At 34.8% G+C, this 27,316-nt stretch overlaps 1 protein-coding gene across 3 annotated transcripts in view; it reads left to right on the plus strand.

Moving 5' to 3' along the window:
* The first annotated feature begins 1,939 nt into the window (after positions 1 to 1,939).
* Positions 1,940 to 27,316, plus strand: part of LOC106086517 (uncharacterized) — a 132,507-nt gene continuing 107,130 nt past the window's right edge. For 2 of the 3 annotated variants that reach the window (XM_059370181.1, XM_059370182.1), the window contains exons 1-3: positions 1,940 to 2,488; positions 8,747 to 8,813; positions 26,319 to 26,991. In XM_059370181.1, the coding sequence (XP_059226164.1) occupies positions 8,788 to 8,813; positions 26,319 to 26,991 (699 nt within the window). In that variant the 5' untranslated portion in view covers positions 1,940 to 2,488; positions 8,747 to 8,787. The remainder of the gene's footprint in view (positions 2,489 to 8,746; positions 8,814 to 26,318; positions 26,992 to 27,316) is intronic. The other variant, XM_059370183.1, reaches the window with a different exon arrangement.

A 27,316-nucleotide genomic window follows, 5' to 3' on the forward strand; every position in this document is an offset into this window, starting at 1 on the left:
CGTTTAGTAAAATATGTCGACAAAAAAATCGTTTGCACAAACGATTATTTTATTCTGCAATTTCTCGTCAAAAGAAATCGTTATCTATTTGTTCCTCTGGCAAAAAAAGAAAAACCCAAAGAGGAATCGACAAAAATAAACTAAATAAAATGTGCAGAATTATTGAGGGAAAGTGCTATCAATACGAATCTATTTGTTTAAAACTTTTGCGGACATGTTTTTTTCATATTAATGCTGAGTTTACATGGCACATCTGATGTATAATCATTGTAATAGTATTGGTGAAAACAAAGGTGTATTTGCCGCATGTACAGTCATGGCTAAAAAATCAAAATCATTTGATGTTTTTCGATGAATGACGTCTATCGATAACCGTTTACAAAGAAATGTGTAATCATTAATTGACAGATATTGAAAAACTCGTTCTGCGATAAACAAGGTTAAGAAATGAGAAGTATGAAAAAATAAATAAAATCAAAGAAAGGAAAAAATCGATGTACCGTTTAAGACAAAAGCTGCAATCAACATGTACACACGATGAGTACGATCATGATGTGCCAAGTAAAGTCTGCTTAAGAAACACACGCTACCACTCTTATTAATTGTACACACATATGCGAAATGTTTTAAGAAAAAATACTCTAAAGCCATCGTAAATATTTATCTTTATTTATTTCGTTGAAGTAAACCCCAAATAATTGTCCGTCGTTTGATTAACGAATAGAAATTCGTTGGCGAAAACAGGTGATATTAAAGATGTCGATTATCGCTAAAAGTGGCTACCGAATACCAAATTCGTTAACTTTTCAGTTATCGCTTTTAACTAAACGATTTTCGTTAAAACACTTTACTGAATTCCACTACTGGTCATATTCTCACAAACTTACGGTAAAGCTGGAGTTACATACCACGCGTAGCACTTATGCGCACTAAACCAAAGAATTTAAAATTGCAAATAAACAAAGTATAAGGCATATCAATATTGTGTTTTATTTTAGTCTTATCCAGTGCAAGTCAAATGTCCCGGATAGAATATCAGTGCAAAGTTGTACTAGTAAGTTAACGATATTATGCGAATGACCATGTGATACTATTACAATGACCATGCTTCAGATGTGCCATGTAAATGGGCCATTAATACTAAATAGCGCAAAACACGACAACTAGACAGTACAACTTTGCATTAATATTCTACTATTATGTTCGTGATAACTTTTTAGATAAGAGATTTTGAAGCAAAACAATTTGCTGATTTCATTCTGTAGGACATTAGCCCACAACTTACGTAACAATTATATCTAAACTATTATGTTATCATTGTATTGTTTCAAAAAAGTCATCTCTAAAAACATGTGTTTTCATCTGTGAAGAACGAACAGAGCACCAGCCATTATTCAGTTATCACTTATGACTGGTACTATTCTCGTTTTTTCACTTGAAAACACATATTTTTTGTGATTACTTTTTTGAAAACCTACAAAAATTTGAATGGTAACATAATACTTTTTATTAAAATTGTTTCTTAAGTTATGGGGGAATGTCCTACTGAAAAAATTAACAGGTTTATTTATTCAATACCAATACAAAGAAAGCCCACATCGGCCAATTATTTATGTATTGCAGTAAATAACTATGTACAACAGGATGTAAACAACTTACCGAAAATGAAAATCGAACATAGTACAAACCTTTGGCCATTTGTTGTTATTGACCTTCATTGAGTAAGTTTCTTTGGCGTCGCTGTACATCTATCAAGTAATGATAACGCATTTCTGTTATAATCATCACGCAATATGATGTACCATACAAATTGGCCATACAATTCGATTTTCGACAAATCGATTAGTCAACTCAATGCATAACAAAAAATTCGATTATGTGACTTCATAATCGATAAATCGACGTTTTAAAACAGTGACTTTTTGACTTACTTTTTCACATTCTTGTCTCTCTCTTGGAAACGGTAACTGGAAACGGAACGCGATTTCGCGATTTTTTTTTTCTTTTCATTTCGAACACAAAAACAATCTAATTGTTTATGTTATTAAAATACAAGGCGTTTGCTTACAAAACTTATATCTACATATTCAATTATCGCTGCGCGTTGTGTGCATAGTTTGGGGAAATAAATCTTCAAAGGAGTTTGGAAAGAAAGCAAGTCCAAATTTTTCTTGTATGTGTGTGTGCGTGTGGTATAAAGATCGTCGTGTAAGAAAAAAAAGTGAAAAAGTGATCTCAGCGAATATTAAGTACAACAAAAAGTCAATATGGCCGCCACTTGTTGGATGATGGTGTTTTCTTGATAATAAGCAAATAATAAATTAATAAAATATAAAAAGTTGCAAAAGGGAATTAAAGGTAGTTTCTTATGAAGAACAAGTGTAGTGTTTGAAGAGAATAAAGTAACAACAAAAAAAGATAATTGCTGTAAACATCATGTAAAACAAGGCTCAAGCAAGCAACCTTCGTTCATTGTATCGTTTTTGAGGTAATGCCCGACTATGCATATCAAAACGCTTATTCATTAATCCAATCCAAAAATTGCCCAAAAATATATGTACATACATATCCATGTATGTATGTAAATATCCCACATATCGAAAATGTCATAAATAAAATTCTTGAAAGAGAGAGTGCGACGATCGTCGTTGTTTTGTAGGTGCGGCAACACATTAATGGTGAATTTCATTTGGAACAAAAATGCTCAAACTGCCATTCTGACAAGCTCCCAGAGTTTTGCTAAAGCCACAAAAATGCATTTATCATATATTTCGCAATTTTGTAGTTCTTTTTCTTGCGATATTTTTTATAAAACAAATTGATTGTTTATATATCCCTCCTTATTGCCTAATCTCTATCTCTGTGCGCTTTTGTCTTTTCTCTCTCTCTCTCTCTCTCGCTCAATCTGTCTGCCTTTTATACCCTCTTTGGCTGTTTTCTTATTGGCGTTACCATATGGTTTGTTTGTGAATTAGGTGTGTACATTGAAGATGTATGCTATTGGATCACCACCATTCAGTTGGAGATCGCTTTATGGGGGATTTTGTGTGCAGTTAGTTTTTTTATGTTTAGCATTATTTGTGTATCGAAATGTTGTTCCAAAATGGCAAAATGGTGGCCGACTACTGCACCTGTTCCATAAAATATGTATTTTAAAAATTTTTTGTTTGCTATTCGGTTGTGGAAATTATTAATTTTCTGTTTGCATTTTTTTACGATTTGTTTTCTATTGTCTTTTATTCTGACGTGTTATGTTTTACTGTGTTCCATAAAATTGTAGTCTCGAAAAGTATTTAGCAAACTGTTTGAAAAGGGTTAAGTGCAGTGAGTTGAGAACCACAGTCTGCTAGCTGGACAGTTCAATAATAAAGCTAAAAAAAGTTTACAGAAGGATATTTTTAGCCAAAATGCTTGAAGTAATATTGAAATACATAAAAAAAACCCAACAAAAAAGTGAAATTTAGTAAAGATAACTGGCATTTTTCAACTTTGTTTCCTTATCGACCCGAGTTATTTTCGTTCGAGTGATATGAAAATGTAAAAACTTTTACGAACGCGGACTCTTTGGACCCTTGCAGACATAATAAATAACAAACAAAAGTCGTACAAGAAAGTAGAAAAGGGTCGACAAAGTAGCCAGATAGTATCCTAGAAACGACGCTGTGTTCAACAGTATGTCTTTAAGCTAGTCTACAATGGATGGTTGTTTGTTTCTGCATCGAAATTCGCACAAATTACTTCCAAACATCTTTGTTTACACTCCCCTGTGTTATGTGGAAGGCAATGCTGTGTTGTCTATAGAAATTTTTATGGAGATGAAATTGAAAATAATCTCTTATTTTTAAACGAAGCTATCCTATGGATCTAGGTAAAATAAAATTGACCTTTTTGAACCATTTCGGATAGTAAACAAATGACTTTTCGATACGGGGGATATTTTCGAATGTTTTACTCTCTCAAAATCACAAAGCAAATATTAAATGTGCGTTCGGAGCAAGTAGTTAAGCTAAATTTTTGATAACTTTTTTGCTGATTTCATTCAGTAGGGCAGTCCCCCATAATTTATGCAACAATTTCAATAAAAGTATTATGTTATCATTGACTTTTTTTAGTGTTTCAAAAAAGTAATCGCGAAAAACATGAGTTTCAAACTTAGGAAACGAACATAGTACCAGCCATAAAATCCATTAAAAATATCAAAAAATAGTAATAATAAAACGATAATAAAAATACTACATACATACATAACATGGAACACACAACCTTCTAAATTGACATTTATTATTCGGGTGCGAACTAGGCTAAAGGAATCAGTCACATTATCTTATCACGGCTTATTCCAAAAGCTGACAAACTATTGATATTCGCAATATTCGATATTTATAATACGGTTGAGCGTCGATTATCCAGGCCTCTTTTAACCGATTAGCCCTGTTAACCGGCATGCTGTGCTTTTGATTTTGTACCTTTATTTGCCGTGCTTTCCTCCATTACCCGAGCGCCCTAAAATTATTTTATATAAGGAAAACAAAAAAAAAAGAAATAAATTTAGCTAAGGCTAAGGCGAGGGCCTCCTCAAAATTATTTTTCTTAAAGACAAAATTTAATGAAATTCTCAATAAAAACAACATTTTAATAAAAATTTTTCAACATTCTCTAACAACAAAACTTCAGTCAGGACAGGACCCCTCGGCCACCTCAAAATTATTTTTTTAAGACAAAATTTCGGGATTCGATCCTGGGCACACGGAGCAACAGCGAGAGCCGTTGCCGTTGTCTAGCGAAGGAAGCCGTCAATACAACTTCCAACAGATGCACATAATCATGTGTACCACGAAAGTCCTGTAATTGTCGCAGAAAAAAAGTCTGTCACTACACATAAATACATGCATTGGGAAAAAGTACAGCTAATAGACAGGCTTGTCGAGCGTGGTTAATGTGGTAATTGTATCATAGAGGCGTTTTTGCAATAAATACGATTTAAATACAACATACCAACGCACGGCCCATGAAGCTATCACACCTAATATGGTTGAAAAGTCTTCTAACAAAAAGACGAAACGCGCCCCATATTGGTTGTTGTTTGTTGCTATCTTTTCCATTTGCATCTCCGATCATTGAGCTCATCTCGAAAGAGAAACAAACAAAATTTTCATTAGTTTTTTTTCTAAAGACAAAATTTTAATTAAATTTTTTTTAAATATAAAATTTCCATAACATTTCTTCTAAAGATTAAATTTTTATAAATTTTTTTTCTGAAGGCGAGATTTCAGTGAAAAATTCACTAAAGACAAACCTTTGCCCAGTTTTGTTGTAACCACATTTGCATGTGGAGGTGGCGATCCTCGTCAAGCTTCTATAGGTGAGCAAACTCGTTCCGGGCCAAAGGACCAATCGCCGCGGGAACATTGTGACAACTGGCTCCAAAATTTGTTTGCCAACTAAATGCATTTCGCGACATTATATTTTGCCTCTAAACTATTTTAAAAGTTTTTTTTTTTTTTAATTTTGCTTTCCAAATCTAAATAGAACAAAAACCATAAACCATTGCTCTAATCTGGACAGAATTCCAATAACAAAATTACTTTTTTATGTAAAAATAAAACTTCCGGTCTTTTGGAAAGGAACGAGCTTGCTCAACTACATGAGCTTGACGAGGATTGCCTCCTCCACAGGCAAATGTGGCTACAACATCATACATTAATACACATTTCTGTAAGAAATAGATCTAATTTTCAAAATGGAAATTTTATCCGTAGAGAAAATTTTATTTAAAAATTGTCAAATTTTAATATTTTAAAGATTGTCTTCAAATAAATTATTTTGCTTGTTAGTCTGAAAAACTTTTGTTTATAGTAAATAGAGTTTTCAAAGAATTGTATTTAATTATGAATTGTTTGAATAAAAACGGCAATGGAATGAAAAATTTTAAGAATTCGGAAACACAATTTAAAACCCCAAAATGAAGAAAAAAATGTCAAATTAATCAAAACAAAAAACATATGTTTGTAAATGGGCAGTAGGTGTGTTCGTCATGTTTTCCAGTAAAGATGTGTAGGCGAGTAAGAACCTTAACTATCGTTTGTTATTTATTTTGTTAAAGCAAAATAAAACTGGCGCTTTTATTAAAAATTACTTCGAAAACACTTCTGTTGGCACAAAGTGTACGCGAAAACACTTAGTGTAACACAACAAAAGTTAAAAGAAAAACATTAGAAGTTTAGTTGGTTTGGATTTCATAATTTTATAACTATTTTGTACACCTACATCATTGTAACTGTTAACAGTTAAAGTCGTTGTTTCGTTTCAAGTGTTGTGTAGTATTAGTGTATTATTTATTTTGTTTTTAGCAAAAGGCCTGCAAAGGCCGTGGGCAAGCCTCGACTATTTCGTTCCTGTTATGTTCCCCACGTAATTACTATCTCATCTAGCAAGTTGCTTGAGTTCATTATTATAAAGTGTTAAAACAGGACAGTTCGAGCTTTACTAAAAAAAACAGTATTTTTTAGCTGCATTCTCTGTCAAATAGAAAAGACGCAAGGTATAAGCAAATCAAAAAAATTAGCTCACTGTATAACAAATCGTATATTGCTATAAACGAAACATTTTTTGATTTTGAAAAATCTGGGGTGGGCTTCTCACCAAAATAAAATCCTGGCTAGGTCCCTGATCGCATGTAAAATATGTGATTGGGATATATTCTAAATCGGATCGCAATTTGTTTGTTCAATTTTTGCAAACTGCCGAAAAATATCGATACTATCAATAGTGCCACCGATATTTTGCCAGCTCTATTTCTCTCCTATTTTTGGCTTAAAGCCGAGTACTTATTAAGAGCAAATTTTCTGGCCAACACAAAACTAGCCCAAAAATAGAACTTCATTTTTCTACACACTTTACATATTTACCATTTTTTACATGAAATTTGACAGATGCTAGTACGAACAGAATACCATCCTTTACGAAAAAGCTGGATTCTCCTTGAAAGTATTTGGTCAGCCGTACACAGCTGACGATTTATTCATAAAAAAATCTGTGCTATTCTTAAGTTGCTATCACACGATATATGCGTATTGTCATATGACTTCAAAGATAGCGAATCTGAAATTGGTGCACTTTACACGATACACATTTACAATTTTTTACATGAAATTTGACAGTTGTTAGTATGAACAGAATACCATCCTTAACGAAAAAGCTGAATTCTTATTATTTTGAAATTTAGCAAATCTGAAAGTTGTACATATCCTGTGATACGTATGAAAAATTTAAAATGAAAAATGAATTTTCAAATAAAAATGCAATTCTCTCCATTACAGCGAGCACTTATTTGATCAAACATACATGTAGACACATATCTATTAAAAAAAAAACCAAATCGTATGAGAATATATGCTGATAAGAAAGCGATATATTCGTATTTGACTTACATAAGGAAAATTTTATGAATACAGAAACTGACAGCACATGTGTATGTACATATCGTGTGATAGCAGCTTTACTTTACAGCTGCATATGTTTAAAATGGTATAACTTTGAAACAGGTTAAGTTAGGTTAGGTTGAAAAGAGGGTGCTTATATTAATCGGCCCCATGCCACTATGGACATACACCTAAGCCAGTAATCGGCTTGTTGTGCGCTCTAAAAACTATAAAATAACCTCTAAAAAGAAAGTTTGGAATTTGGTGCTACTTATAAAATCTTTAATTGCTTTCAATACTACTCCCCTAAGTTGGTTCATCTCTGGTATTATAATTTTAAAATAGGCGACTGACCAAAGCCTATGTTCAGCGTGAACAAAAAGTCTAGCATTGAGTTCAAATTTTTGCCCGAAAAACTGTATAACATACCCACCATTAAAAAGTGGCTCAGAGAATGTAGAAACATTCCGCAGCAGTGGTACTGGGGTATACGATGAATGAAGCAGCCGCGAAATGTCGCTGCATTATTATGAACCTCGCTTTAAATAATTTCATGTACTCACGACGTAGGCAAACATCAACACTGTTTCAACTATGTCGCCTTTGGTTTTACTGTTATTGTTTGACTTTTGTTTATGTTTTGGCGATAAATACAGTCTGTCAGTTTGTACTATGATTTTTGTTGTAAACAAAACCACGAAATCCGGACTGGTAAGCCACGAACGCTATCGGTGGCTTCTGGGTGCGAAAACTAAAGGTTTAAATCTTGGTTGGAAAATAAATATTTTTAGAGCGATTCTTGTTAGGTGAAGCAATGGTAATTGCCTCCTAATGAAGCATTAGTAATCCCCTCCTGATGCTGGCGCCATTAGCGATGGCCACGTAAAGACTTCTCGCCAAAGAAGTATGCTGTTCGGAATCGACAGAATCAGACAGCACTCATTGATATATGAGAAGTTTACCCCTGTTCCTTAATGGAATGTTCATTGCCAAAAATTTTGCAAGGTGGATGTTAATTATGTCATTTTGGTTCTACTCATTTATGTTTCTGTAAATATTTCAACAATATTCCAAAGCAATCATAATTGCTTAATGATACATATTCGGGAAAAAGAAAATGGCCAAAATTTAACGCCAAGAAGTCCGGCAAAAATCCATAAATCTGGAAAATTTTTTAGAGTAAAAATATATAGGCAATATATTGTTAGTAGTACCTAGTCTAATGCAAAAACCAAATTAACTTATCCACCAGCAGTAATTTGATTTTAAATTCCCAACTTCTTCTCTTTTCAAAAAAAAAAAAACAAAAAACTTGATGCCCCCAGAATTGTCGGAAAAAGTACATCAACATTAAGGTACAACACCTATGGAAGACCCATCAATCACCAAAAGGTAAGTTTTGTAAAGTCTCTTTTTTTTAGTGTATATAGTCAAACAGTTTTGTTACGGATAGTGGAGTATCTTCTCGAAAAATAGTTTCTTCAACATGACCTAGCCTACGAAATTGGGTGAACTTTTGCAGTTGTAAAAATCGAAGTCTTACGACGAATTAAATAATGTTTTCCCTAGAAATCAACGAGTGTTCATGTCCTTCGTTTGATTTATAATAGAAATGACCAGTTTTCTTCACATTAGATTAATACAAAATATTAGAAAATAATTGCATTTAAAACTTCTATTTATCCAAAAACTTTAGTTTTGAGTATTTTTCTTAATTTGATTTTTTATTTAAAAAAAAATCCCAAATTCTGTTTCTACCATTTACAGGCAGCTTAAAACAATTTAACTTTATAATAAATATTTCTTAAGATCCATAAAAAGATGTTGAGAAATAATTTTTGTCATTTTTTTTATTTATTTATTTTTTTTTTTTCATTGCGACTTTACTTTGGAACAAAGCACACAAAGTGTACAAATTCAACCCCGTTTACAATTGATTGCTTCCAGCTTTATGCGGGCTTTGCATGCTCTCTGCTTTACTCCCATGAGTCCCCGATTTATCTCTGCGCTTGTATGCTTGGGGGTGTTTTTCTGTTTCATTTTCAATGCGCTTTCTCCACTTGCGTTTCATTTGAAAATTAGGTTGTTGTCTGCTTATGTTTGCCAATGTTTACGGTGGTGCATTTGTGGTCGGTCGCCCAGTCCAGTCTTTTGGTCGGCCATCGATGACATCATTGCGACGGATAAACCGCATTAAACTGAAAGCGAGTTCGACGTCTGTCTGTCTGCTGGATGTGGAGTAGCCCCCAAATGCTTTCGATTCAAATCTAAGCGAGAATAAAGAGCCCAGTCCCCAACTTGGGGAGTTAATGGCTATTATCCTTGTATACATTTTATAATTTGGGACGAGCGGCTCGCATTAGCTTTGTTTCTGTAATGGCGATTTATTGGAATAGAAAGTGAGGTGTGTTTGTGTGTATGTGAATTGAATGTAGAATTTTTCATAAGATTCGCCGCGACTACATCAACTTTGTTTTCTTTTTCTTTTTTTTTTTCTTTTTGTTGCTATTTTGTTAACAAACAATTCCATAGCTGACAGCAATAAAGACGAAATCAAAGTGAAATTTATTTTTTCGCTCACACCAACACAATCATTCATCGAAAAAAGCAAAAAAGAAAAAAAATCTACAAACACATTCACACATTCCAACATGTGTACTAGACCCATGTGTTTATATAGCTGGCGATTATGACCGCTACTAAACCCGCTTCTTTGGCTGTGGCTTTTATTACAAACAATATCTTAACGAGAATGCATGAAATCATTTTTTGGCACAGTCACGAAAAACCATTCCCCGAAAATGTTGGCCACAACGACAAGCCAAAATGGTGGCTCGTGCCTAAGATACGTTGAAGAACTTCTAAAACAGTTTGCTAGGGCGGTCGGGTTGCTTTAGTACTGTCTGGACGAAGGTGCTCTATGCGGCTTTGCATTTATTTGAGGTAGGACCATTCAACATGAGTTGTTCTCTGCAATGATATTTTCACCTCAAGTATGCCTATCAATGAATAAGTCCTGGAATAAGCTGAATCTGCTGTTTAATATTTCATTTTTTTTGTTGCTTTCTTTGATTTGACTTAATAACAAGTCCGAACCAATTTTGTTAAAATTTTGACAAAATACATAGATCGAAACCGAGAGTGGAACTTTTTTTTCAAGATAACGGTTTGGTTAACAATTTTATTTTAACAATTCTTAAAATCTGTGCTTTGGGAATATAAAATTAAATTTCAATTTTAATCGATGAAGTCTACAAAAACTTGAATTCAAAATTGATCGGGAAATAAGGGACATGCTTTTTGTAGGCAAGTTGTGCAGGCATGGCTGAATACTTTACAAATTTCGACAGGATTCGTACCCAGGCTTTCAGTGTCATAGATGAAAATCCCATCATCTGCGTCAAAACGGCCTCCACTAAAAAATTGAATATTTAAGAAAAGTTTTGGAATGTTTATTTTTGTTATTTTAGAACGTTGACATTCTTAATCAGTTAAAAATTTTTACATTCCTTTTTTTTGGACAGATATGCACTGACTGAGTTTAAAATCGTGTTTACACCAGAGCCCAAAATCCACTTGATTTGAGATAATCTCCAAACCCCGTTTACACTACAATTGCAGTGATTTGCATTTGTCAACAGGGAAGTTTTTGACAGCGTTTTTATTGTGATCTGCATTTTTATTGTGTTCAGAATATATGCTGTTGTCAGCAATAAACTGGTGAAGCGATTTTATTAAATTTAATTCTCAGATATTGAGAAAAGGGCTGACTTATAATTACCGGTACTGAGTACAAACGCAGCATTGCTTTTGAATTTCGAAGAAGATTTGCTCCAAATCTCCTTAAATAGGTAGATTTTCTCGCACTGAAAATATATGGGAAACCTAGTTGCAAAACACGAGATATCCGAAATCTCATCGCAAATCTAGATTTGCACCTAGTGTAAACAAAATATAAGGAAAATGACGGGTGAAGGTTAAAGTGACAGTCTATCATTAGACTGAATCTAAAAATCGCCAAAATTATTCTTTACTGTATATATATATTATTGTAGGCCGATCCTAATCTTAGTATTAGTATTGTGATGAAATTTTTATAATAATTTCTTCATTCTGTTTGTAACTCCTCGAAATATTCGTCGAAGACCCAATAAAGTATATATATTATTGATCGACATGAAATTTTGTGTCGATCTAGACATGTCCGTCCGTCCGTCTGTCTGTTGAAAGCACGCTAACTTTCGAAGGAGTAAAGCTAGCCGCTTAAAATATTGTAAGTATATTTCTTATAAGTGTAGGTCGTTTGGGATTGTAAATGGGTCATATCGGTCCATGTATTGATATAGCTGCCATATAAACCGATCTTGGATCTTGATTTCTTGAGCCTTTAGAATGCGCAATTCTTATCCGATTTGGCTGAAATTTGGCATGACGTGTCTTGTTATGACTTCCAACAACTGTGCGAAGTATGGTGGAAATCGGTCCATAACCTGATATAGCTGCCATATAAACCGATCTGGGGTCTTGACTTCTTGAGCCTTTAGAAGGCGCAATTCCTATGCGATTTGGCTGAAATTTGGCCTGACGTGTTTTGCTATGACTTCCAACAACTGTGTCTAGTACAGCGAAAATCGGTACCTAGTCTGATATAGCTGTCATATAAACCGATCTGGGATCTTGACTTCTTTAGCCTCTTGAGGGCACAATTAATATCCCATTTGGCTGAAATTTTGTACAACCTTTCACCCATGACCTTCAACATACGTGTCAAATATGTTCGGAATCGGTCTATAGCCTGAAACAGCAAAACAGAGATACCGGGAAAAGAACTCGACAAATGTGGTTCATGGTGGAGGGTATATAAGATTCGGCCCGGCCGAACTAAGCACGCTTTTACTTGTTTCTTTTGCGCTCATTTAAATTTGCTCTCAAACCAGTTTTATGATTTCAATAAGTAATTGTTTGTGCCAGTCAATAGCCCGGGGTGGCTACCCCTGGCTACGTCCCTGAATCCTAGTATAGTAAAAAAAGCACTAAAATAAGGCCACACATTTTGACTATTTTAAAAACAAAAGGTCTTTCAAGACGATCATATCTTATATCACAGTTAGAAGTCAGACCATATTTAAGAATTTTATGATCAATCGATGTTACTTTATAGTAAAGGGTGATATTTTTAGCTATTATCTTTTTGGCAACATTGTTTTAAACAGCTCACACACGTTTCGTGTTTTAATTCACTGTCAAACATCTACAGGTTGGTCTATAATTTAGCCATGAATCGTCTTACAAACGGACAATGCTTGCAAATTATTGCATTTTATTATCAATATGCGTGCTCTGTTAAGAATGTCCGTAGCGCGCGTCTTCTTCTTATTTTTGGCTCAATGGGTATGTAAATATGCAGAGTTATCGATTTTGAAGTGAAGATCAACCAAAAGCATTGCAAGATCTACCAATGCATCCAAAAAAAGTCACAATTTGGTGCGGTTTATGGGCTGATGGCCTCATTGGTCCGTACTTCTTCAAAGATGAAGCGAATCGTAACGTAACTGTGAATGGTGAGCGCTACCGTGCGATGATATGCTACTTTTTTGTGCCCAAAAGAGCTTGACCTACATGACATGATCGTGCGTGGCCGTAATTAAATTAAAATGCTTCGATTCAGTGAAATCCTGCAAGACACGAGAAAAACCACGATTCAGGAGAAAATCACGGCTTATGAGACACTCTCGGGAAACACATAAGACACTCTCGACTCACAAGAAAATCACAAAAAACTATTTTTTGCATGCACGTCACAAATCATACAGTATTATAACGTACGAATTCAGGAAGAATAGAAACAATTTCTGTCTACAGACTAAAATGAACAAATAAGTCGTTGTGCAGGGATGATACATATATTGATTATTTCTTGAGTCGTGCGTGATTAAAATTTTTGTCTCGTGAGCATGCGTGAACGTGAGTCGACATAAAAAAATCACTCACGTGCACATCTCTATTTTTTTCAACCGTGAGTCGTGATTTTCTCATGAATCATGAGTGTCTCGTGAGTTGTGAGAGTTTCATGAGCCATGATTTTCTCGTGAGTCGTGCGTGATTAAAATGTTTGTCTCGTAAGCTTGTGTGAACTTGAGTCGACATAAAAAAATCGCTCACGTGCACATCTCTTCTGTCAATAACTTTTGCTATAATTGCGACTGTTACACTAAACATACTCTAGTTATCATTCTGTTAGCAACCCTTCGAAATATCCTTTACAGACTTAAAAAACAAATATTTTTGATCTTCGCAAATGTCTAAGACGATCTAGCTGTCCTACGCTCTCAAATACTTGTAGACATAGAGATTAAACTGTACCATAGAGCTATCTCAATATTATACTTCTTGACCGTCCATAAATGGTCATAGTTCATAATTTCCTATTTATGCCGGATGCGGGAAGTGTTTGTTCAAAAGTCTTCCAATTTTTCCAATTCTAATGTGGAACAACGTATAATAAATAAACAAATTTACACGAGCACAAATGGAATGAATAAAAAGAAAATGTATTTATATCAAATCGTACGTCACTTCTAAAACCGAGGTTATGTCGGTATTTGTATGAGAATTGTAATAACTGAAACTGGGATTATTGTCTCTGTTATTGTAATAAAAATGAGATGAGCTGTTGATAGGTGATTGTGATTATCGAGCTCTAACTGCTATTTGCCAATGGCAGCATGTGATAATCACGAAAAAGATGTTCATGGTGCGAACTGACCATAGCGGCAAATAAAATCTTTTCTATTCTCAAGAGGCATTCATCCTATTTGCAAATGTCCTTCAAAATCATTACAAATTATTAAAGGACAACCAATTCAATGTATTTTTTTTTCTGTGTGTGGTATACACAATGTTGTATAATTCTTTTCAATGTCATTGCTGTTTAAGTGCAAGTGCTAACAAGGGTGGAGGATAATTACAAATACACAGCAAGGAGGGCCTATAACAGCATTTAAGAAAAAAAAAAGATTCAAGTATGTATTGGCACCAACATCTCGTCTCTTCTTCATTTGCTCTTGTTAATCTAATTTTTTCAATACAGCTATGTACGTGCCCAAGGGTAGCTGGTATTGGCAGAGCATTTTGAATAGGAACATGTGTTTAGTGCATGGTTTCGCACGTGTTAAAAGGATTTCCACTTTAAATAGATTAATTCGGCTTATCGAGACTATTTTTAAAGCTATCTATTGTTGTGTATGTGTACGAGGCAAAACTATTCCTCCAAACACTAAATCATTTGTGCATTTGAAATATTATCCAGAGGTGTTCTCCTAAATAATGTTGGCGCTACCTCTTCACATAGAAGTTTTAAATAGCTAGTATATCTTCTGTACGAAGCGGCACTCTTGTGGGCTACGCTATAAAAATGAGTCCTTTTTTATTGGTCTAAATTTTGAATGTTCATAGGAATATTTTCATTTGAAACAATTCGTACCTAACAACCTTTAGATTGAGTTTATTCTCTCTTCGTCATCTCGTTTGTACCTAATCGAAATATTGGTACTGTATAACGGTCCTTCGGCCCTTCCATCAAGAAAAACATCGCTAGTTATTTTGCAAAAATAGTTCTAATTGATATTAAAAATAAGTTTTCTAGCTATCTAGGGAAGCTTTACATGACAAATGGTGCCAGGGGTCTTAAGAAATCATTGAAGGATACGTTTATAAAGAACAAAACAGAACGAGCGCGACGAGCTTTGTTTTTAGCGTTGCTTTGAAAAATGCAACTCTGCAAACAAATCGCATAAAAGCAAACATTTTTTTGCTTCTTTTCGAAATTTTCCAAAGGTAGCGCTGGTTGTCTTAGACATTCGTTTGAAAAATTTTGAAATATCGAATTCCAACCCAAATGGGTGCACATATGTAATCTTTATGGCCGCAAAATTCCAAACGAGTTCCAAGTCTTTAACAATGAAGATGTTCCACTGAAATTTTGCACAGATCTCTAATTTGTTAAAGAAATGGTTGATTTGGCAACTCTAAACTTGTGGCGCTAATTTTTTTTTTTGTTTTGCTAATAATTTTTTTTGTTTTGCTAATAATTTTTTTTGGTTTAGAATAGATTAAGCTGCTATAAAAACCAAAGCAAAAAAATTAATTTTTTGTGAAAGCTGCAACAATTTTTCATATTTTTAAAGTTGTTTTTATACCCACCACTGTAGGATGGGGAATAAACTAATCTAGTCATTCTGTTTGCAACACTTCCAAATATTGATCTGCTACCCTATAAAATACATATATTCTTGATTGTCTTGTTTTTCTAAATCGACCTAGCCATGCCCACCCATCTGTCTGCCGATATCACGATCAGTGTTGCTGTTTTTGGTAGGTTGCTACCAAAATTGGTAGGTTTTTATTCTCTTGGTATGTTGGTAGGATTACCTTATATTTTGGTAGGTTTTGCCAACATATAAATACCAAGTCAATTGCAAAAAAAATCGTTGGGGATAAATTAAATTATTTCACTTCTTGTCGTCACTGTGTATTCGTTTATACTGCAGAATAAAACCATGGATGTCGAGGGGCCTATACTGTTTCACTGTTTCAAATCTCAGAGAAAGAGTTCTGGTCTTTAAAATGATAAAGATTTAATATTGACTGTAACTGGTGCGGGTCAGAGAATGGCATGAGATCCAAAATTTGGAACTTAATAGCCACTTTGAACAAAGCAATTGTCTGTATCGCATGCCACATAAAAACAAAGCTAGAAACACACGCACAAATACAATAGATTGAAAGATGAGTGAACATTTTATAATCGTTCAATGGGTGTTAGTTTGAATATGATCGACGGACATCGTGTGTTGTTTGAAAATGAACACCACTCAGATAGGTGCCATATAAAGCCAAAGCATGCAGAGGAATGGGACATCAAGTTTTGTTGAGCGACATAAATATACTCCGATGTTTTTTGATCTTAATTTTTTGTTTTTGGGTTGTAATTGTTTTTATCAGTGTTTTCGTTCGTTAAAAAGTGACAGACTAACTTCCATTTTTTCTTTACCCAAGCCATTACAAAGCATGCGAATTAATTTCAGCTCTCATAACTTTGAACGGTAGCTTTGTGTGTATGTGTGCAGTTACGGTCATTGTGAGCCCTTTTAATCCCTCATAAGCAAAAAACACTTACAGTAGCTCAACGAATTTGAAGGAGTATTTTATGTTTTGGTCGTTGAGAGTCGTAAGCGTCAACAACGATTGCTGGTTGTTGTAGCAGTGTGTTGTACACTGAGGCGGCAGTCCTTGTCGGTGAAAGAATCCATCGGGTCAATCCGGTACTTACAACCGGCTGCATTGGGTCGTTGAGAGTCGTACGCGTCAACAGCGATTGCTGGTATAAGGTGTGAACTTTCGATTCGCTGCATGTCTACCATTTGCACTTATTTTTAAGGTGGCTTGCTGCTGTTCTCTGGTACGAGTGTCAAGGGATAACTTACCAAATTATGGGTAAGATATGCGGCTTTTGTGCGTTCAATGCCTTCAATCGGAAAGTAGGACTTCATGGCACCAAAATACAATCCTGGTCGGATATGGATCATATTCAAATGTTGAGGGTCCATGAAACTCACTTTTAAGGCAAAAGTGGACAGTAAATGCCCATTTACATATGTTCGATCGGAGCAATATACGATTTTTATGTATTCAAGGTATAAAAGGCCGCATATCAAGATACAGGTCATCTTTGAACTATAAGCTGCAGAGTTATTTCAAAAGACAGATGGACACACATGGCTATATGTAACTTATTATTACGACGTTCTAGTATTTAAACTTTGTAAGGTTGAAAATGCATAATTTGATGTGTTGCAAATGGAATGACAAAATTACCAACTCTTCAGTGGTGGGTATAAATAAAGACATATACCGCATTTTTGGTTTGCAGAACATTTGGTAGGTTTTGTCGAGTTTGGAAGCTTTTGTTTTAAATTTCGGTAGGAAATAATTTTTTTGAGTGGCAACACTGATCTCGATAAAGGTCGAACAAAGAAAGCTATCCACTTGACATTTTGCAAAGATACATCTGGTTGTGTCATTTTTTTAGTTAATACAAACCCCCACTATGTATAAATAACACAACTATTTTTTCACTATATTGCGCCAAGACCACAAACAACGTTTTTTTTTAATTAATACATACAACTTTCTATAAATAACACAAAATATTTTTCACTATATTGACACCGGTGCGCACCGGCTGAAACCTATGTTGTGTTTCACAGCATACAGGTGTTGTACTGGACAAAATCAATCAATGTAGAATTGATATTTATAATCAGTGGAATTTTAGTAATCCACTGAGATACAATTTTTCCGATATTAAAAAGTTGAAAAATGAGTTTTGAGGCGCTAGATCGGTTACTTCGCCTACAGTGCGTAGGCTCGTTTCTTGACCGGGCCAGATTGGAACATATTTGGATATAGGTGTCACATATACCCTCTTTACTCCGATCTATAGATTATAAATACCAAGTGAAGTGTGTTGCTCATATGTATCCAATACGTCCAGATCGAACTATATTTGGCTTCTTTATAACGTTCATAAAAATAAAAAGAAAAATAGCTATTATATTGAACGATTTTCTAGTTTAACTGAAATTTGGAATGTTATCTTTATAAGATCCCCCAACATGCATGCTGAGTATGGCTTAGATCTTTTCATTTAAGATGTATGCATGGTATGTGTTTCTATTACGAACCGATCTCCTGAATTAACGTCCTCTGTTCATATAAGGCAATTTTTTCGATAAAGCAGAAATTTGGAACAAAAAGTTCTTTTGGACCCCTCGATATCATTTAAGCATTATGGACTAGATTGAAGTATATTTGAATAAATCTACATATGGATATAGGTTCTTTATAGACCAGTATTCCGATTTAACTCCTTGAGCTCAAAAAGGCATTTCATTTAGTTGATTTTCCTAGCGTTGAAAATAAATGAACGTTTTGGATCTTTCGGTGCCCATATCGACTTCGACCCATCTGAATGTGTATATAGTAGATAGTTATAATGAAATAGGATAACAAATACATATATCCAAAGAGGTGCGTATCTAAAAATCGGCGAATTAATAATATGCCATTGTTTGTGAACATCGGTATTGACAAACAGTTACTGCGTGTCCCACTAGCTTTTTTTTATTAACAATTAGTAATTTTCGTTCGCTTTCGTGTCAAAAACAGCTGTTTTCCTAAAAGAAAAACAGTCGAGTCATTCGTTTGAGTGGCACAGAATTAGTGGGAAAGGCAGTAAAAGTATGCAAAAGTTTCATTTGACGTCGTCGCCTACCCTTAACTGGCATACACTTTTGTATAGTTTCAAATCTGTTTTGGTTTTCTTTTCAAAACAAAAAACTGTTTTTTCTGTCATGCCCAATCATTCAAGTTTATCTCAGTTCGTCAATTTGTAATTCAGATGCTTAGTTCGTCAGAACTGTTCTTAGATGATGTAATATAACGAACGACCACAATGAATGTATGGCCCATAATGTCTGTGTATGTGTGTGTGAGAAAGAGGCCTGGGGTGTATGTTAGGGTGGGTCAAAATCGTAATGTATAGCAAATACTAAGAATTTTTACCCAAGAAATCGAGGGTATAAAATCAAAAACGAGTTTTCAGTTTTTCACGAAAATATTGTGAGATTGATTAGTTTTAGACCAAAAAACAGAATTTTGACGTTAAACTCGGTTTTGAATTTATCCCTGTGCGAAAATTCTTAGAATTTGTCGTAGCTTACAATTTTGAAAGTCTCTTGGTGAGAGCTGTTGACCCTTACAAATTGACCCACCCTAGTGCATATTCGCGATGTCTCTTGGTATGCCTGTATATACACGCAAAAAATAAAACGTTTGGGACATTTCTACGACAAGCTAAATACTTTTATTACAAACTTTTTCTTTTATTGTTGTTCTAGCCACATTGCATTTGGAGGAAGCGATCAAACTCCTAAGGTCGAGTAAGCTCGTGGTAACATTTGTGAGGTACTATGCCATATAAAACTTCTCTCCAAAGAGGTGTCGCACTGTGGCACGCCGTTCGGACTCGGTTATAAAAAGGAGGCCCTTATCATTGAGCTTAAAACTTGAATCGGACTGCACTCATTGATATGTGAGAAGTTTGCCCCTGTTCCTTAGTGTAATGTTCATGGGCAAAATTTGCATTTACGTAAATCGAAGTTGGAAGGAACAATTTTTTTAAGACGTAAACCGAAATGACCTAAACGGAGACGACGTAAATCGAGTATTGTCAGGGTAAAAACGCTTTATATTTGTTATAAATTCTAGCAGGAATTTATTGCAAAAACATGTACTTTCATCATAACCATAGTCCCACGTTTTCAAAAAAGAAGTTTACTTGGCGAAAATCGCCCTTATGTGAAACGAATTTTTTCTTTGCGTGCAGTTGCCAATTAAATGGCACATGTATTGTATTATGGTGATATGTGTTTTCACCTTTACAGTTGTAGACTGATGATGTCAAACTCTCTGTCCCATGTGATTGAAAGATTGAGAAGCAGACAATTAAGTAGGCTCCGTTCTGTCTGATTTTCGATTATTGTGTTGGAAAAAGGAACGTACTCTCAAGATTTCATCTTCGTTTGTGGACGTGTCTTACATTAGCCTCTCTTACATGAAAGAAAATCTTCTTGATGGCATTGGAAAGCTTTTTCTTCATTGGTAGGATAAGTGTTCCTAAGTTCGACATGTACCAGTAGTAGGCATTTTTTTATTTATTTATATCTTTTCAACTCTACCCCTATTTGGCCGAAAACAAATCGCAATGCATTCGTAACAATATGCCCAAGTACGAAATATACGTAACGCTGACTAAAATCTAAATTATTAATTATTCTTATTAGATAACAAAGAAATGGGTTTTGTAGGCTCCCCAGCCAATTAACAATTTAAGCAGAAATACTGAAAAGCGTCCGATGATGATAGCAACAACATTGTTGATAGGAAAAAAGAAAAACTGCCAACGTAGAGTAAGGCACACATTCAGAAGCAAAAACGATAAGTAAAAATCGGGATTCTACAGAGCTACAGAGCAAATTTCAATCGAAAAGAAAATTCTCAAATCAATCGGTGAAAAGTTGGAGTAATACGCATAACGAATGATTTTTCGTACGACGAACAAAATATCTTAGAAATTATAATCTGGGTATTTCTAATCGAATAAGAGAACGTAAATAAATCATATAACGGAAAAGGTACGTAATTTTTAATTATTTTACAAGACAACAGCAGGTTACCACCACTAATATAGTTCTCAATATAAAGGCCAAGAAACTTTCTGACGAATTCTGTTATATGTTCACTCCTACGAACATTAAATGCAAATCCAACAATGGTGTTCAACAAACTCCGAAACTTCTTAATGTTGCCTATCGCAGTACCAGCTACAACCTCCACACCATATCTAATAGTAGGCATCAAACAAAGCGGCTGGCTAATGCTTTTATTATTATTATCCATAGAATATATCCTACGCGATGTATAGTACACTCTACTATACACATGGTCAATATGAGATCTAAAATTTAGGTTCTTATCAAGTATCACCCAGTAGGCCACCGTAGCGCAGATGTTAGCATGTCCGCCTATGACGCTGAACGCTTGAGTTCGAATCCTGGCGATCTATAATACATTTATATATAGCCCTGTATACCCGATATACCCTTTAAGCTTTTAAAAAGAATATTTTTTAAACAATTTGTTCGCAATTGCGACAATGTTTTATATTAGATATCGCTTCAATCCAAAAGTGAGCACATCGAATCATATTTTGATACAGCTGCCATACACCTAAGCCAATAATCATTTGTAGTGCACTCTAAACATTAAAAAGTAACCCCGAAAATATTAAGAAATTCCGTGCTACAAACGAAATCCTTAATTGTAATCCACTCCACGCGTTCTAAGTCGGTTAGTCTCTGGTATTTTGTTCCCACATGGAGGCCACTGTAGCGCAGAGGTTAGCATGTCCACCTATGACGCTGAACGCATTGGTTCGAATCCTGGCGAGACCATCAGAAAAAATTTTCAGCGGTGGTTTTCCCCTCCTAATGCTGGCAACGTTTGTGAGGTACTATGCCACGTAAAACTTCTCTCCAAAGAGGTGTCACACTGCGGTACGCCGTTCGGACTCGGAGGCCCCTTATCATTGAGCTTAAACTTGAATCGGACTGCACTCATTGATATGTGAGAAGTTTGTCCCTGTTCCTTAGTTGAATGTTCATGGGCAAAATTTGCATTTTTAGCATTTGCATTTTGTTCCCACATAATTATCTTTAGTAATTACTATTTTCTTTACCAAAATACTATATGCCGACTATAGGAGCATATTATGGGGAGTATTGGAGAATGTCGCCGACTACTTAAATAAATAAAATAATAAAAGAAAGCAGGATATTACAATAAAAATATCACGCGATTAGCTGTCTCCTTGTCTGAAACCTCGTTTGGTATTGAATGGTTCGGAGAGATTCTTTCCTATTCTTACCAAGGAACGTGTATCATCAAGTCATCCTACAGAGTGTTGTTTATTTTGTAGGGATTTTTTATTATTATATCTGAAAAAAAGCAAAATTTCGAATGTCAAACACAAATCTTAATTGAATTGAACATTTGCACCCAGAAGGAGAATGATATGAGATAACATTAACACAAATAACATGCAGACGCGCTCCAAACGCAAGTCGAGGATAGAGTAGAAATAAAGCCGTTAACCTCCCACGACTGACAAGAGTGGTTTTATCAGGCGTGTCACATACATGAATCTCGGGTGGACAAGGGAATTACTCATCTCCAAATGAATAGGGCTTATATGATGGAAGATTATGGTTAGAAGAACACCACAAGAAGAGCTTTATCCACGGTTTTCAGGCTCTAGGTTATCAATAGAATTTTCAGAGAATGGCATTACCTTGTTGGTGGCTGATTTCCTTATGCTATTACAAACATGTTACAGGGTGTTTATATGATGATGTCTAGATTGGCGATGGCTAATGGGGCTTGGTGTATATCCCAGAGAGACTGAGATGGTACCGTTCACCAAAATGATGTTCATGGTGTGTTCAGGGGACCCGTCCTGGATGGGGTGGAACTGCCGCTCTCACTACAGATAGATGTCTTGATAGTCCATTGCAATGTCAGATGGACTCTTAAGGGTGTGTGTGGATGATAAGTTATATACGGTTGAGCATTCATTGTGCCACTGCCCTTTAGAAGACACAGGATTATTATTTAGATAAGTGTGTACATTTATTTGTAGTTTTCAATTATTCGTTTATTTGAAAAATCAGGTTAAACGATTATTTGAACAAGATCGAAATGGTTGTCGGATTTGGGATTTTATCCATCAAATATTCCTCATATGTGCATGTCGGTTTGATTTGTAAATAGGGCGAGTGTATTCGATTAATTTCCTCTTGAAACTTAAGCAAAAATTCTCATTCCAATCGAATGACAATTTTAGATTATTTTTCATTTGAAAATATTTTATTCTCATTTGTTCTACTACTTGAACGTTCACTAATAATCGATAAATAGAGTGTACAACCTCGAGCACACCTTTTTTCTTTCTGGATTCTTTGCAGGCGAGCGATCAAGGGTGATCAGTTACTAGGAAATTTTTTGAAGAATCGAAATCTTGAATGAAATTATCAATCAAATCCACTTAATTTTTTTTTTCCAACTTTTAAAGACAACATTTTTATTAAATTTTTCTTGAGACAAAATTTCTTGGAAATAATGCGATAAAATATTTCAAAGAACATAATGCGATATATTTTTGGAGGCATTTCCTTTAGAAGCTAAACGTGAGAAATGTTTCAGAACATAAAATTTCAATGAAATTAAAGTGAGAATTATCGTAAAATTTAGATAATTGATAAGAAACCCGTTATTTATGGCAAGACTTATCAAAACGTGAAAATTAAATTTTTCAAGAAACCGATTAGTATATTCCGCCAAAAAAAAAGATCATCCTACTGGCACCGCACTGCCTTTAATTGTACCTTTTTTCTTCGGTTTTTTATAACATATCTAGGGCGACCACATTGGACTTTAGGTTCCAGGGTGAAGAGGATAGCGATTGAGGTTGCTAGACGCGTACCATTCAACCTTATACGACCTAAGTTTATTCTCAACCTAATATAATCTAAGTTTAATTTATACGCCTTGGTTATTTTTCGGGGAAGAATTTTTAGTTAAAAATATCCTATTTTCAAATATAGATAATATATATTATAGTGAACCAGTAATTGATTATCTTCTGTTTTTTTACACGCACCATCACGTGACTGTGTTTGGATCTTGCTCACGAATTACGTGACTCCAGAGCGATACGACAGCTCACGTATCGATATTTGATATCAATATCGATATTTGATATCATAGGAACTTCATTTGTTTTCATAGGAAGACCTCTCCGTTAGTTGCTTTAAGGTTCTGCATTTTAAGACTTGTGTTATCGTGACAACATTTTCGCTTCCATTGAAATTGACGTTTGTGTAACACTTTCGTTTTTCAAAAACCAACCAGTCTTCAGGAGTGCGAATAACAAATGACAGTCGGTTACCCATCGTTGAAGGAAGTAGGCTGATTTTATATGTTCTGTGCCTAACCAGAGCGCATGAAGTGAGAGAAATTGTCGACCCGTTTTTAAGCATTCTTGAAATTAAAGACTTTTATTATTGCTTACTCGACCATACATACGTACCGTGCCTACACACGTTCATACGTATGTTTAAGGTGATCAACACTCCCAAATGCAATTCCTAGAATTTCTTGTTGTGTTTTTGTCATTTAGAAGATAGGAGCAGTGCATGCGGATAAGTGAGCGCATTGAGAAAACCAGTATTGAGTAAATTTCAATAAAAGCGCTAGCCCTTACTGTTACCCCGAGATAGATGGAGAGCGATGACAATTATGAACGGTATAGGTGGGCGGTTATTGTGACCCATACACACACGCTCTCATACATGGAGCCAAAGAAACCTGTTGTCAAATAAACGAGAGAAAATGTATAACGATTTAAATGTATGCGTGAATCGCCAGAATTGTTTATTAGCAAAGTTTATGTGTTTATTTGTGCTTTTGTTTATACCAGGGTGGTAAAAAACGGCAATACTTTTAAATGTTTGTTTGCCATGTTTTTTTTCCCATTGCAGTGCTGTCTCTATCGCTGTTACTTGGTTTAATTGTTTAATTCAAAAGTCCTTATTAGTTTAAGCCAGACCAGCGAAACCAAAAAAAACCTTATTTGCTTCAGAGCAAGGTCTACCCCCAACAGCGATGACGACTCCGACGTCGATGTTGACTGCGTAGTGTGGTATGTGCAGCTGACACACTTTGAGCTTTGTTTTTCTCTTTACACTGTCGCTTTCATATCATATGTCTTAAAAAGCATTGCAGAGAGGGGGTGGTGTTCAGGGCGTCGAAAATTTAAAGCCACCGCATTTAGTACTCCCAATAAAATATAATTGATAATTTTCCCAAATCAACGGAATCACAAACACGATTTCCAAGCGTTATCTATTTGTAGCGTCCGCTTTAGCTTGTCCATATTATGTACATATGTATGTATTGATAGCACGATAAAACATTGACGCCCGTGCGCAGATATATGTTAGTTCAATGCAAAGTTCTTCTTCAAATAAAATTAGCAAAATTAAAATATTTAATAAAAAGCAAAGAAAACAAATCGGATGAGGAATTATGTAAATTTTTGACCGACACAAATGACACAAACTGTGTGGGACAACTATGCCGAAACCTTAGGCTATGTTAAGTTCGCGGTAGACAGAATTTTTGTTGACTTTAATCTCTCGTAATATAGTGAAGTCTTTCATTTTTATAAATCTTAAAAATGGGATACTTGAATTGTTTTTAGATTTTATAAAATTTAACGCTGTAAAAGCAAATATTTTTTAAATAAGTTTTGGTAACTTGTTTCCTTCAAAATAATCGTTCATATTTGTTGTTATTATTTATTGTATATTTTATTTTAAGTAACCGTGTCAATATCTGCAAATTAGTAAGGTGGCTAATTTCCATCTCATGTTATATACAGTAATTGCAGTATTAACATAATTCAGTGGAGGTTAAAGCGATTTAGTTGTAAAATATGTAATATATAGAGTCCTGGTTTTAATACAAAAATTAATACAAAAGATAATGACTTGAAACATATACATATATATGACTATAACATATACAGTTGAAACCGGATAAGTGAAACGCTAAAAATGCATCTATTTTTTCACTTATCCGTAATTTACAGTTAAGCGATAGAAATACCGTTTTCACTTATTTATTTATTTTATTTATTTATTTATTTCTTGATAGTATTACATAAGCCTCCTCGACCAAAAAAACGTATTACAACGATATATATTCCTTAATAAACATTAAATAAAATTAAATACTTCACAGTTACATAAAGATGTAAGATTCGTAGCCTAATTCATTTGAATTGGCTCCCCAGCCATAACAAGATTATGCAAAAATTGACTTTAGTTTCACATAAAAACGAAATTTATGTTATAAAAACCTTTTCAACTAAGCAGTGCTTTCTATTAAACGATATTTCATTTAAGCGATTTCAATTGCATTGAAGAACATCAAATAATTATGGTTCTCATCTCATCAAGTTTCACTTAAGCGGGATTTTTCACTTAAGCGAGTTACAGTTATGCGGTTTGTAACTTAATTTGCAATATACCAACGCATTTGCCAAACAAGAGATGGAAAATTTCGACTTTGCATAAAAATTTGGACTTTAGTAATACGTCGTTTTTTAGGTTATTATAATATTTTTTTATCTATTTTTTTTTTTCTTTTTTTCAGATTGATTGATTTTGGTGCTGAAGAACATGACTATGACGAAGTTCAAGATTTACCAGAGGAATCAACAGCCACTGATCAATCTTTGCTCTCTGCTCAGAATAACAATATTGTGTCCGGAACAGGAAATTTATCACCAGCCAGTGGAATCGGACCTCTTAATAATAACAACAACTTCGATTCGGCACCCGAATTGCCACCGCCCAAACAGAACAAATCTACTGTGAACAGTAACGCAAAAGCCAGCAAGACGAAGTCCTCCAAATCCTCAAAGTCTAAAATCCCGCGATCCCCTTCCTTGGCAAGCACCTTAAGCTACAACAACTTCCAGCCGCCTCCAATATCTGGAATTCCCCCGCAAACACCGCCACTTCCATTAGGCTATCAGAACAAAGGGAAATCTCAGAATTCGCCGACAGTGCCTCTGGACAACAGCAATGCTCATTTTTTCTCTAATAACCCCACTAACAGCAACATAATGGCTGGCGGTAGCAGTGCTAATAGCGGAGGAGGTTTGGCAAGTTCGAATAGTGGTCAGCGTAACAGCGTCAATATGGCTGCAAATACGCGACGTCCCCAACTACAAATATCTTCCCCAATTGCAGGAGAATCTCCTAAAAATTTTCTGTTCTTAACGTTGACCGTACGAAAGGACGAAAACGGCTACGGAATGAAGGTCAGTATCTAAATAGTTTTTTTTTTCGACTAACTTGTGTGCTTGGAGTGTTGCTACAAAACATTTTGTTTCTTTATGGTGCTATTACACGATATGTATTCTGATAATGTTTTTTTAAATGTGGTAACTTTGAAGTTGTACACATCGTGTGATACGCAAGAAAAATTTAATATGAAAAATTCTTTTTTCATCGAATGCACATGTAATCACGAAACAAAAAAGTACAATGCATATGAGAATACATACATACAAAAATACATGCATAAGGAAAGTCTTGTGGATACAGAATGTGACAGGACATATGTAAAGCCCCTGTAGAGTAATA

Source organism: Stomoxys calcitrans, chromosome 5 (genome assembly GCF_963082655.1).
Source record: "Stomoxys calcitrans chromosome 5, idStoCalc2.1, whole genome shotgun sequence".
NCBI classification, from domain to species: domain Eukaryota; kingdom Metazoa; phylum Arthropoda; class Insecta; order Diptera; family Muscidae; genus Stomoxys; species Stomoxys calcitrans.